The sequence below is a fragment of the Talpa occidentalis genome, unplaced genomic scaffold, assembly GCF_014898055.3.
Source record: "Talpa occidentalis isolate TD23 unplaced genomic scaffold, MPIMG_talOcc4v2.1 talOcc4.4, whole genome shotgun sequence".
Taxonomy (NCBI): domain Eukaryota; kingdom Metazoa; phylum Chordata; class Mammalia; order Eulipotyphla; family Talpidae; genus Talpa; species Talpa occidentalis.
Genome location: NW_023604295.1, coordinates 144,253,365 through 144,265,706, shown reverse-complemented (window position 1 = coordinate 144,265,706; position 12,342 = coordinate 144,253,365). Strand labels below are relative to the sequence as shown.

The 12,342-nt window shown below is 47.6% G+C and overlaps 1 protein-coding gene across 2 annotated transcripts in view; it reads left to right on the top strand.

The window, feature by feature from the left end:
• CCDC25 (coiled-coil domain containing 25) overlaps window positions 1-12,342 on the top strand; it is a 41,102-nt gene that overhangs the window by 14,363 nt on the left and 14,397 nt on the right. For both annotated transcript variants that reach the window (XM_054701076.1, XM_037526505.2), the window contains exons 5-8: window positions 3,885-3,960; window positions 6,848-6,951; window positions 7,251-7,453; window positions 8,151-8,196. In XM_054701076.1, coding sequence (XP_054557051.1) covers window positions 3,885-3,960; window positions 6,848-6,951; window positions 7,251-7,453; window positions 8,151-8,196 — 429 coding nt within the window. The remainder of the gene's footprint in view (window positions 1-3,884; window positions 3,961-6,847; window positions 6,952-7,250; window positions 7,454-8,150; window positions 8,197-12,342) is intronic.

Sequence of the window (12,342 nt, the reverse complement as noted above, 5' to 3'; positions counted from 1 at the left end):
TTGTTTGTCACTTAGCCTAGAGCTCCTTCTCAAGGACTGTCCCCGTTAATCGAGGACTTCCTGTGCTGTGCTGCTTTGTTGCTCGAGTTGGTCCAGCTTGTCTCCTGCCTGCCTTTGCCTTGCTCCATCCTTCTATTTTTTGAGCACTTCCTCGCTTTCTGGTACCCCAAGAGGCTGCCCGGCCCAGACCCTAGAATCAGGTGGCTCCAGGTGACACTGGTTCCTTCAGTGGGGAATGGCATCTGGGAGCCAGTATCTGGGCATCATTGCTGCTGGGCCTTCAGTGGATGGTGCTGGGTATGCATGTGTGCCAGTTCGTGTACACGCAGATGTGAGTGTCTCCATCTGTGTCCACACTCAGCAAGACACAAGCTCGTGCTGCTGTGTCTGACTAACCTTCACTACAGAGGCCCTTTGAGCCTTGCTTCCTGTCACTCTCCTCAGATAGAAGCCTGGCTGCCACCGCCCACCACCCCTGCTCATTTCTCTCCAGAATGTGTGCACGTGGTGCTCGTCAGCCAGCACGCTGCAGTGACGTGCAGTTGTCATTGTGCTTTGCGTTTCCAGCGAGAATGCTGCTTCCCAGAGCTCCTTGGGGCTGCTTCATGTCCCCCCCCACCCCGCCTTTCTGCCGCGTGTCAGACATTTGGGGGGCAGGTACCTGCGACCATCTACTATCCACCATGGCATCCCCCATTTTGAAAGTGACTTTTTATAAACTTTATTATTCTCAGTTACTGTGTTGACTGGCACTTTTGGGGTAGATGATAGGCCGCAGTGAGTAGACAGGCTCCCCGTCAGAATGTAGCTCCAGCATGACAGAATGTAGCTCCAGCATGACGCTCCCTCACGAGAGTTTGTCTTGAATTACTTTTCTTTTTTTTTTTTAAAGATTTATTTATGCACACAAGAACTGTAGGCTAGAGGTGCAAGTGGTGAGAGGATTCACCAGAAACAGAGTGGGGAGCAGAACAGGCAGACTGACTGAAATACACTGCTGAGGGGAGCAGCAGGTGAGACAGGAGAGGTCTGCTGCGCCATGTGGGTAGCTCCCTGGCTGGCCGGGGGATTGAACTCATGTTGCAGTGGCTGCGGACAGCTTCATAGGTTGCATCTTAACCCCTTGCGCCACCAGGGAGGCCCTGTCTTGAATTACTTTTCTAGGGTAATTCTCAGAAATGGAATTGCTAGGTCAAATGATAGAAACATTTCTGTAATGCCTTTCATGATCGTGCTATGGTAGTTTAAAATGCTGTCTGATACAGATAGGTTTTTCATCAACTTTTTAGGATCTTATGGTAGTAGTCTTCAACCATTTTAATAAATATAAATTGCTACTTCATTGTGGTTCTGTTTTTTTTCCTTTATTCTTTGTATTTTTAGATTTTTTTCTTTTTTTGTTGTGATACTTTTTTTCCTTTTTCTAGTTTTTGGTTTTTTTTTTTCAAAGATGTATTTATTTATGCATACAAGAACTGGGGTACAGGCCAGAGGAGCGGTGAGGTGGGGGTGTGTGAGGGGATTCACCAGAGACAGATTGAGGAACAGAACAAGACAGATTGACCAAAGTACACCGCTGAGGGGAGCAGAGGGCGAGTCAGGAGAGGTCTGCTGCGCCATGTGGGTAGCTCCCTGGCTGGCCAGGAATTGAACTCGTGCTGCGGTGGCTGCAGATAGCTTCGTAAGTTGCGTCTTAACCCTTGCGCCACCAGGGAGGCCCATTACTTCTTTTTTTAATGTATTTTTATTCAATTTTTGTTTTTTCCAATATTTTCTTTGTTCACTTAGCAAGGCTGGCCATTGTGGCCATCGTTACTCGTACTGTGCATATTATTGGGCTTTGTATCGTGAAGGGAAAGATGAAGACCATGAACTCTGCTGGAGCAATGATGATGACAAAACGTTGGCCTTCTCCTAGGCAGCTTCTTCATGTTTTGGAATAATTTAAGTTCAGAGAAAATAGCATCAGATGTTACTCATTTTCCTTTTGCAGATTAAATTTTTTTTCTCTGGGTTCTGCTTTGTTGGAAAATGGAAATGGTGGTAGTCCATGTTCACAGTGCCTCGGGCTGAGCTGGTCTTCCAGGAGTGTGAGCTTGCTTTCTCTGGGAAGCACGTGGTGTGCTCAAGGTGACAGAGTGCTCCTAGGAGCGTGAGCTCATGGCCTGCAGCAGCTGCAAGGACCTTTGTGCTCAGTCGGTGCCAAGTACGCTGTGGAGTAGGACTAAGGAAAGTGGGTCAGTCTACAGCCAGACCCTGGCCTTGCCCTGGGCTCTCCCAGTGACCAGCTGTGTGGCAGTGACCAAACCACACCACCCCGTCCCATTGGCTTAAATGAACTGGCACGTGGGGCCCTTAGAATGATGCCTGGCACACATTGAGCACTAAATGCAGTGACTTTTTTGTTGAATTCAACCCAAACCATAGAAGATACAGGTATTCTACAGTCTTCTTATGCTTTCTTGAGTTTTGAAAACTTGTGAAAAATCCCACTTAACTAGAGGGTTCTGACATTAACAGACATGCCCCAAAGCCCAAGTCAGAATTCTGGCTTCTACATACTGTGAGCTCCCAAGACGCCGCACTCCAAATTTTACAGTAATTTTCTGCAAAATGCTAGAACGAATGATTTTTTTCTTGGCCTGCTCACTTTATATTAGAAGTAGCGAAAAAGGAGGAGATGGCTTTAGGAACATTGACAGCCACAGGGAGTAAGAAAGGGCTCCTTCGAAGGGCCTTGTAGCTGGACCAGGAGGCTCACAAGGTGCCGCAGCTGCAGCGGTTGTTGGAGCCTGACCTGCATCCTGGTCGTCTCTTGGCGAGGCTGCTTAGTCGTGATGGGTGCTGGGCTGCTTCTCTGCCTCCCTCAGCTTCAGGGCGGATAATGCTTGCATGTCACGTGGCTGTTTACCATGTGCCTGGCATGTGGGGTACTCCAGAATAGCTCCTGTTTTGTTTTTTGACTGTTCACTTTGATTTATTTAGTATAGAGCCCACCAGCTTCTGTGTGCTTCATGGTTGGTGTTCACACTGCTGACTTCCAGGGACTGATGTTGAATTCAGAAACTTATAAATGGTCAGGAAATTGCACAGGCCGAGGTCGAGGCCTGGCAGAACTGCTATCGCTGCAGCCAGATCTCCGCAGCAGTGCCACATTCCGTACGGCTTGTGTGTGGGTCAGAATGCATGTCAGAGATTCTCGTCATTTTAAATAAAAAGCCTTCAAAATAAAGCAAAATAAGCCAAAGTATAATAAAATAAATTCGATTATTGCAAGCATTAGTTAGGTCAAACATTTCATTCCCAGACGGAAGCTTCCGTAACCCATGCCTAGCAGCCGCAGTGCTGAATTGATTTCCTCTTGCTCTTGCCTCTGAACTACTTTTACCTTGGAATAGCTTTGCTTATTCAGCTTTGACCCTGACACAGTATCTGTTGAGAAAATGAGGCCGTATTAGTTCTCCCTTTCGGTGAATGGCTAGGTCTAGTGCACCAAAGAACTTTCTTCCTGAGTGAGCCTGGGGGTCGATGGTCTAGCAGAAATTTGAGACCCCAAACTCAGGTCATAGGACCCTCAGCTGAGAAGACCTTCCTTTGTCAAAGGTAGGCACTATTTCCCTCAAGATTTCTAGAGAAGGACGAGAGAAGAAAGAGAAAAAAAATCTCTCAGATATAATTCCAGTGACTGTTTTGCTATCAGTATTTTCCATATAACTGCCTTCACTTGTAAATAAACACCCCCCCATAGCATCATTTTCAGTGTTCTGACTTACAATTGAAGAGCCCCTACCTGAAATAAAGTTGTGCCTATTAAGGAGCAAAGCCTGGGAGTGCTACCTATTGATCGGCAACAGATAGTGGCATGTGGTTTATTTTTGTTTCAGGGAGAGAAGATAGAGGACATTCCCAAGGACGTGCTGATGGACTGTGCCCACCTTGTGAAGGCCAACAGCATTCAAGGTCAGTTTTCCTAGAAGTGTCTTCACAGTTCACCCTGACTTCTGCGTCTGAAGTGCATTGTGGTTTAGAGGCCGTGCTACCAACTCTGACTTGTGCTCCGCCTCGCTGCTGTTTCTGTCTGTTGCCTGCCAAAGAACTGAGAGCTGATCCTCCCTCCCTCTGATGTCAGCTCCTGTGCCCTGTTTTCCTTGCCTTTGACAGAAGATTGTCTGAATCCACTTGCCCTAAACATTTGTAGAAAGACTTCTGGAAAATAGCTGATGTTAGTAACTTACCAAGGGATAAGTCTCATGGCTTTATCTTTAATGTTGTTTGAGATCTTTATCACTTGTCAGTAGGTTCTAGAACTCAGAAGTCTCTATATCACTCTTTGCTACTTTTGCCTCTCGTCCCTCCTCTAATGTACTTTTTTCTCTTGCTGAGATTATGAAGATTTCAAAATCATTTGTTTTTATTTATTTATTTTTTTTTTTATAGAGGCATGTTTTTATTTATTTATTATATTTGTTTGTTTTTTGTTTATACATGCACTGGGTACAGTCAGAAGCGCGGGAGGGTGAGAGAATTCACCAGAGCCAGAGCGGGGAGCAGAGCAGGCAGAAGGGCTGAAGTACACTGCTGAGGGGAGCATCGGGTGGCAGGAGAGGTCTGCGCACCATGTGGGATCCTCCTCCGGTGGCCGGGGAGCAGCCGGGGATCGAACCGGCGCCGCAGAGGCCGCGGGCTCAAAATCATTTGTTTTTGAGAGCCATCTCCCAGAGATTCTTGTTTAATTGAGGAAAGGTAACCTGTGAGTTTCTCTGGGATATTCTCATGTGCCTGAGAGAGAGGGTTGAGAACAGCCAGCCTGTTCTGTAGGGATGTGTTCTAGGTAGAGCCTGTACAGCTCGGCGCGTACTTACTTCTACTGCACAAAACTTAATCTGTTAATAGTGAGTTACAGGTCAAGAAAGGACAATTATTGGGGTGTAGGTGGGGGTTAGGAGAGCCAGGAGATGGTGTTCTGTAAGAACAATTGAACTAATAATTGGATTTTAGGTATGGCACCGAGGTCTAGGTAGAATAAGGGTTCGTGTGGTTTGTTAGCAGTTAAGGATGCCCCAGAAGGGTAGAAGGAACGGGGTGAGCACGGATGAGATGCGTAGCTGACGGGTGCCGGGGGTTGGCAACTGTCGGACGGGAGCTGGGCAGCGTTGTCCCTTCCCCGCCACCAGCCAGTGCTTCCTGGTCCTAGCGGGGCAGCCTTAGTGGTGAGCCAGGCGCCGCGCCACCCCGCGGAGTCTTACCTTGTGCAGCCACTGGTTGTCAGCTCTGAGAGCCGTTAAACTTCAGTTTGTTCTAGGATGTTCTGTTTTTCCAAGCAGAACAGTTTCTAAGATTTCCAGTGAAAATTTTCAGTTATTGGAGAAAAAAATAATCAAACTCAAAACAATCATTATCTTCTTTCCTTGTGTGTTGCACCTTCATTCATTCATCTCCCCTCCCCATGTGCCTGGCTAGCAGATGCGACTTTGTTAGAAGACCTTTGCCCGCTCTGTTCTTGGTCCAGCCTCTTTCTTCTTAACCTCTCTGGAGTTTCCTGACCCTAGAGGATACAGAGACGAGGAGGGGCGAGTGACCAGAATGGCCCCTCTCTCCTGCTCAGCCATCCCTGTGACCCTCACTCCCCAGGGGGAGGTGCTAGGCCTGGAGTCTCCCTCCTGTGAGGCAGCAGGAGGGGATGGAGTGAAGAAGAGTGTGCTGTGGCGTCTGTCCTGCGTGTTCCACAGGGGTCCCTGTGCCGTTAGGACACTTTGCTCCCTGGTGACCACCGTCAGGCCCTAGAACCAGGGAGTTGGGTTCACTGTGTTTGTACCCCGAGAATCTGGTCGGCCTGTCCATATTCACCTTAAAACCTCTTGCATGTTTCTGCCCCTTCTCCGCCTTGGTGCAGTCGAGTGTTAACTTAAGGTGGCCTGGGCTGACGACGGACCTCTTAGCTTCACATGCTCCACTCTCCTGCCAATGGCATTTGCTCTTCCCTCGCCTGTGGACTTGCCTGTACCCTTCCCTCTGCCTTCTCTTTTGTGTGCCTTCCTGTCATCACCATCTGGACCCAGGCTAAGGGTCAGCTAGACCAGTCCATTCTCCTCATGTTCTGGCAGAAGCTCTAGAGCCAGGTCTCTGCGGTGACACAGCTGGTCAGGGCAGTGCCAGGGTCGCAGGTAGGCCTCTTGCGTCCCAGGCCTGGACTTTTTGCTTTGTCCCGCTGCTTAGGCTGTACCAGCTCCTTTGAGACGCTGGTCCATTAGTCCTTTTGTTTTTTTAAGAAATACATATAATAAATTTTGCACTCAATTTTTTTTTTTTTTAAAGATTTATTTATTTTTACAAGCACTGGGTATAGTCAGAAGCGCGGGAGGGTGAGCGAATTCACCAGAGCCAGAGCGGGGAGCAGAGCAGGCAGACTGACGAAGTACACTGCTGAGGGGAGCAGCAGGCGGCAGGAGAGGTCTGCGCGCCATGTGGTACCCTCGTTGGTGGCCGGGGATCAAACCGGCACTGCAGAGGCTGTGGGCAGCTTCGCAACCCAGCGCTCAACCACTGCGCCACCGGGGAGGCCCTGTACTCAATTTTAGAGAGTCTCAGAAGTCCGTGAAGCTAGTTCATGGGCCCTGCTTTTCCATTGTAGTCCTTTGCTTGAATTACCTGTCACCTTTACCATTTTGTATGTGTATGTGTTTAAGAGGATTCTGTGTGTATGTGTTTAAGAGGATTCTGTGGCTTGAAACACTTGCTGGCCTGGACCTACTGAGCCTTTGTCTTTGTTGGAGGGGGGTCATTTGCCAGGGGGTAAGGGAGGGCGACTCGGGGTCCTGCCTGCGTCTGAGATGGTCTCTCTTGGCAGGCTGCAAGATGAACAACATCACTGTGGTCTATACGCCGTGGGCCAACCTGAAGAAAACAGCCGACATGGATGTGGGGCAGATAGGCTTTCACAGGCAGAAGGACGTGAGTGCTCTGTTGCGCGCTGGGCGGGGCCTCCTCTGCCCTGGTGCCTGTGGTGTGGCGGGCCCAGCACCACCCACCTTTTCTTAAGGGGAGTAAGCTGGGTTCCCAAGCCCCTGGAAAGCCTCTCTCCGGTTCTGGGCGGGAAAGCCAATGATAAATACAGACTTACTATAACTAATAGAGGTTCAACATTTTTAATGGTAATTTTCCCCACATTGTGGCAGCTCAAGTAAAATAAAAGTTGGGTGCTGAATTGGAGAGAAAAAATTCACTCTTACTTCACCCTCTCTCCCTCAAAGGTGAAAATGGTGACCGTGGAGAAGAAAGTGAATGAGATCCTGAACCGGTTAGAAAAGACCAAGACAGAGCGGTTCCCGGACCTGGCCGCGGAGAAGGAGTGCAGGGACCGGGAGGAGCGGAATGAGAAGAAAGCCCAGATTCAGGAAATGAAAAGGAGAGAAAAGGAGGAGATGAAGAAGAAGAGGGAGATGGACGAGCTCAGGTGTGTTGCCGCTCCGCCATCCGCGCGCACCTGCTGGAGGAGTGTCCTCTGCGTTTCCAGTCGGGGGTCAACCCTCAAAAGCCGTGTACGGTGGAGGGAGTGAGAGACACCAGCGCAGAACCTGACGGGGGCTAGAAAAGGGCCCCACGCGAGTTGGCTTGGTCTGTGCAGTGTCGTCATAAGTGCCACCTCTGTCTCTGCCATCCCGTTCCCTGGATCTACCCCGCCCCTCGCGCCTCCTACCCACTTGTCGGGCTCGGTTTGAGTTCTCCCTCTGAGAGGGGTGCCCTGGTAACCCTGCCCACATGGGTGCATATGCTCCTTTGCTTCCGGGAATAGGTACAGCCGCAGTGTGCTTAGCTGCAAATCAGGTCTGCTCTTGGCTGTTGATCATTTCCCGCAGCAGAAAGATTGGAGTCGTGTCACCTGCTTCCCAGAGTGGCGGGGAGGTGCTATGGCGTGGCCGGGAATAAGCCCTTGGCCAGCTGTTAACGATGCTTCCTCTCCCATCGGCTGATCATAGGGCCTTTTTATGTTGCAATTGCTTGTGCGCGGGGATGGATTGAATCCTCTTAAACACATATACACAGAATCCACAACTCTCGCCTTTCTGCTGATGACCCTCAGCAGTGCCAGATAAATTCCACAAAAGATTGGCTGACTGGATAATCTTATTTTAAATGTGTTTTTCCTCCAGGAGCTATTCGTCATTAATGAAAGTTGAGAATATGTCTTCAAATCAGGTATGCTTACATTCTTGCTCTCCTGTACCTTAAAATAATAAACCAGGAGTTTGTGATGAGTGAGTTACTGTCCAGTTTTGAGCCAGTATTGATTTGCATGTTGGAAACAGCTTCACAGGATTTAGCAGCTGCCGCACATGTGGGCAACTTCTGTTGGGCATCACCCTCCTCCCCGTGGACTTTCTCCTGTGTTTGTTTTTAATCAGGTCACCTGGTGGAAGGAGACTGTCACGCCTCGTCTGCTGAGACGGCGGGGCCCTTAGTGTTCCAGGGCTTGCTTTGTTTCTCGCCCTCTTTTCTGGTTGTTAACAGGTGCCTGTTAACAATGTTCTGTCTGACGTGGCTGTAGATTCTACATTATACATGTGTGAAAACAAAATTAACACCTTCAACTATAAAGAAAACCAAGTATTGACCTTTAGATCTTACCTGCAGGTTTAGTGCGCCTCTGAACCGGACATGATGAGAAGCAGTGGCCTGTGTTACGGTGCTAAGACCCTGGCCTTAGCACTTAATTATTTTGCGAGCGCTAGCTCAGGGCCTTACTGTTCACAAGTACTGTCTCCCCAGATTGATTTTGAAGTGTCTGGGAATGTCATGATTTACTTACTATCAAGTCTGATGAAAATTGAGGCTGGGTGGATAGATTTGGTGTAGTGCATGTTTTATGGTACAGCTTACCAACTGGATGCTTTAGATCGGTACTGTCCAGTGCACTAGTTACTAATCGCATGCAGCTATTTAAATTTAAAATAATGAAAATTTAAGTTAACAGTCGGTTTCTTGGTCACTAGTCACATATGGCTCGTTCGTGGCTGCTATATTGGACAGTGCTGAGATTGGACATGTCCATTATCACAGAAAGTACTGTGGAACAGCACTGCTTTAGATACTTGAAAACAACTAATAGAATTTCAGGTCCCTTAAAGATCTTTTAGTCAAATCCCATATTTAGTGAATTGCAATTGTTAATAGGGTTTTTGGTACTTTTTTGGTATATAGATCCTTCTCAAATGTGTAAGGCTCTATGAATAACTAAATTTGTGAAGCTCCTTTGTGAATCAGAGATGTTTATAATTTATTCCTGAAAAATTCCAGAGTGGCATTATGTAATTATAGAGCCTTAAATTAAAAATTTGAATTAGAGGCTTAAACTTTCATTTACTAATTGAGTAAGCCTCATCAGTTCTCTGACCTCTTTAAGGAGTATTCCTTGGCATTAAAAGGGAGACATAACTAATGGGGCTCTTCTAAAATTTAAATAAGCCCGTCCTTAGTTGCTGTTTTCCCACAGAGTACCAGTACCAAAAGATGAGTTGTATTTAAATCCTTTCTAGAAGTTGGTCTCAGAGTTCTTAAAATTGTTTAACAGTTGAACAGAAGTTTTCACATACCCCAAATCTAATTATCTGTGCTGTGGTTACAGTTGCTTGTTGAAGTTTTATGTTGTTTACTGGCTAGTTTCCATTAGAAATCTGGCACTTAATGCTGTGATGTTAGGATTTTCATTCCCATTGTTAGGGGTTTTAAGTTTGGATGTTTTGGAGTTTAGATGTATAAACATATAGTCACACACAGAGTTACATACATACATACACTGTCACATACACACACCCCTATAAACTTGTATATATATATATGCAACCACTGTCTTACAGTGATAACTGTAAAAGTTCCCGGATTAAGAAATCATATTTGCAGACCAGAGGGTAATGAACCCCCCTGCTTTTTCTTTCCCTCTGGAATTTGCTGCCCTGTTCCTGAGCTTCACATTTGAGTCAGGTTCAAGTTTTGGAGGAAGGTTTACAATGAGTGTTTTATTTTCTCTCAGTGGAAGAATTCTTACAGCTTTCCCCATGCATAAGAAGAAAAGGCATTATTTTATTTTATGAAGTTGAGTGTCTCATTCAGCTGTTGCTTATTTTCCTGCAAGGCTGTTGCTTTACTGTACCAAAATAGTAGCTGCAAGTACAGCGTGTTGCAAAACTCACAGTCATATTGTTCTTCTGACTTTGTATAACAAACACTTTTCTCCATTGCCAGTCCTCTCCATTGGAAAGGTCATGCAGCATTTTGACCCAAATCCAGGGATGGATGTAAGCAAGGAACAGTAAAAAAGACTTAGGATAATATTATCCTTGAGTTAGATACTTTTTATAACTAGTTTTTACCACAGATAGTTTCGGGAATCCTGAATGTTGTAACTGGAGCCCAGCCCACAGATAACAGGGTGTTGTGAACAGATGCTGCTTGTTTTGTTCACCTGTTACCTTAGACATTTTCTTCCAGCAGCATTATAAGTAATTTCTTTTTTCTTTGGTATGGTTAGAAGTTGCTGTTTGAAAGCTCCCATTTACCAGTAAGTAAAGACAACTGTGCTGGGTGAATTGTCTCATACTGGTTCACTGAGAGGGTCCATTTTTACTCAGTAGCTTTTATGGCTGTCTCGTGTCTTCACTCTCACCTCACCTGGCTGTGGGGATGGGGGGCGGCCATCTGACCAGCAGCGGTCTCCCGGGCGTGGCAGCCCCAGGCGTTCTGCCTGAGCATCCCTGATTCAGTCTCTTCTGACAGAGACGACGAGCTCACTAGCAGGTTTCGCGCTTTTCAAAGCACCACACTCGTCTGGGTTAATTTTGCCCCAGCTTCAGTCTTCCTGTGCAGCATTGCCGGGTCCCACCATTCCAAACCGTTTCTGTTGCTGCCTTCGCGTTTGAATGCGCCGGGAGCTGAGCAGCGCCCAGGCGGCCCTGCCCCTTCCCCGGCTCCCGAGGCCCTTGCGGTCCAGGCTCCCAGCGGGGCGGGGGTTGGCTCTCAGTTAGGGCTGGTGCTTGCGTGAGGTGGGACGTGATGTTAACCTCGCATACACACATCCATCACGAAAATACCAGATTTTCACCCCCTACTTGGTTTTAATTTTGAATTTTTGCTTTCCAGTTGAATCATTGTCTTCAATCTGTAACACTTTGTCTAATCTGCCTCAATTTGGTATCAGGAACCACAGTTCTGTTTACCGTCCCTTCATTTCCTTATCGTTCCATAAGCGGGAGATGAGAGGCCTAATAGTGATGCTGACAAACGCCCTCTCACAAGGGAGCCTAAAGGGTATTTATTAGTTATCCCGAGAGTGTCTCGGGGCTCAGATCCATGTAGTTGAAAGTTACTGTCCTGCCAGAATACAGGTCCCTGCACCAAGAACTCCCTGCAAACCCGCTCACGGCCTTTTTTGGACCCGAGAGCGCATTGTCACCAGTCCAGATTTGTCTTCCCCTCAGTGTTTTGGGGTTTAAAGTTCACCCTCAAAGGTATGGGTCGGCTCTTTCAAGCTTCTAAGCCTTCGGTTTAAAACACTAGGGCAGGGCCTCCCTGGTGGCGCAGCGGTTGAGTGCTGGGTTGCGAAGCTGCCCGCAGCCTCTGCAGCACCGGTTCGATCCCCGGCCACTGGCGAGGGTCCCACATGGCGCGCAGACCTCTCCTGCCGCCTGCTGCTCCCCTCAGCCGTGTACTTCGTCAGTCTGCCTGTTCTACTCCCCGCTCGGGCTCCGGTGAATTCTCTCACCCTCCCGCGCTTCTGACTATACCCAGTGCTTGTATAAATAAATAAATCTTTAAAAAAAAAAAAAAAAAAAGAACACTAGGGCAGTTATAGTTCTGAGTGGAAACCTGAGTTAACTCCCACAGTCATGTCAGTCCTCCGTGTCTTGTGCTCAGTGTGAAGAGAAGCATGGCAAAAGCTGCAGAGTGAAACTGGAGATAACACCAGACTTCTCAGAAACCATTGTTTTCTACCTGTATCTCCTCTCCCCCTGCCCATCTTCATAAGAACTGTGAGGGAGGAGAGAAGCGGGCATGCCTCTGTACCACAGTCACCCCCCACTCCTGAACAGCTCAGGTGTGGAGCAATGGGAACGAGAGAGAGGCTGAAACAAGTCACAAGGTCAAAGTTGTGACTTCCAAGCAAATGCACCAGAACTCTCACAGATGTGAATGCTGGCACTTGGAGTGTTTTTTTGGGATGTACAGTAGCTCGGAAAGGAATCTGGGCTCTACGTTTGTCCTTGATCTTCAGGACTTGTTTCTGAGTCACACTGTAAAACCAGGCCCTTTAGACATGTACCATCATGTAAGATTTTGACAAGTCAGCTG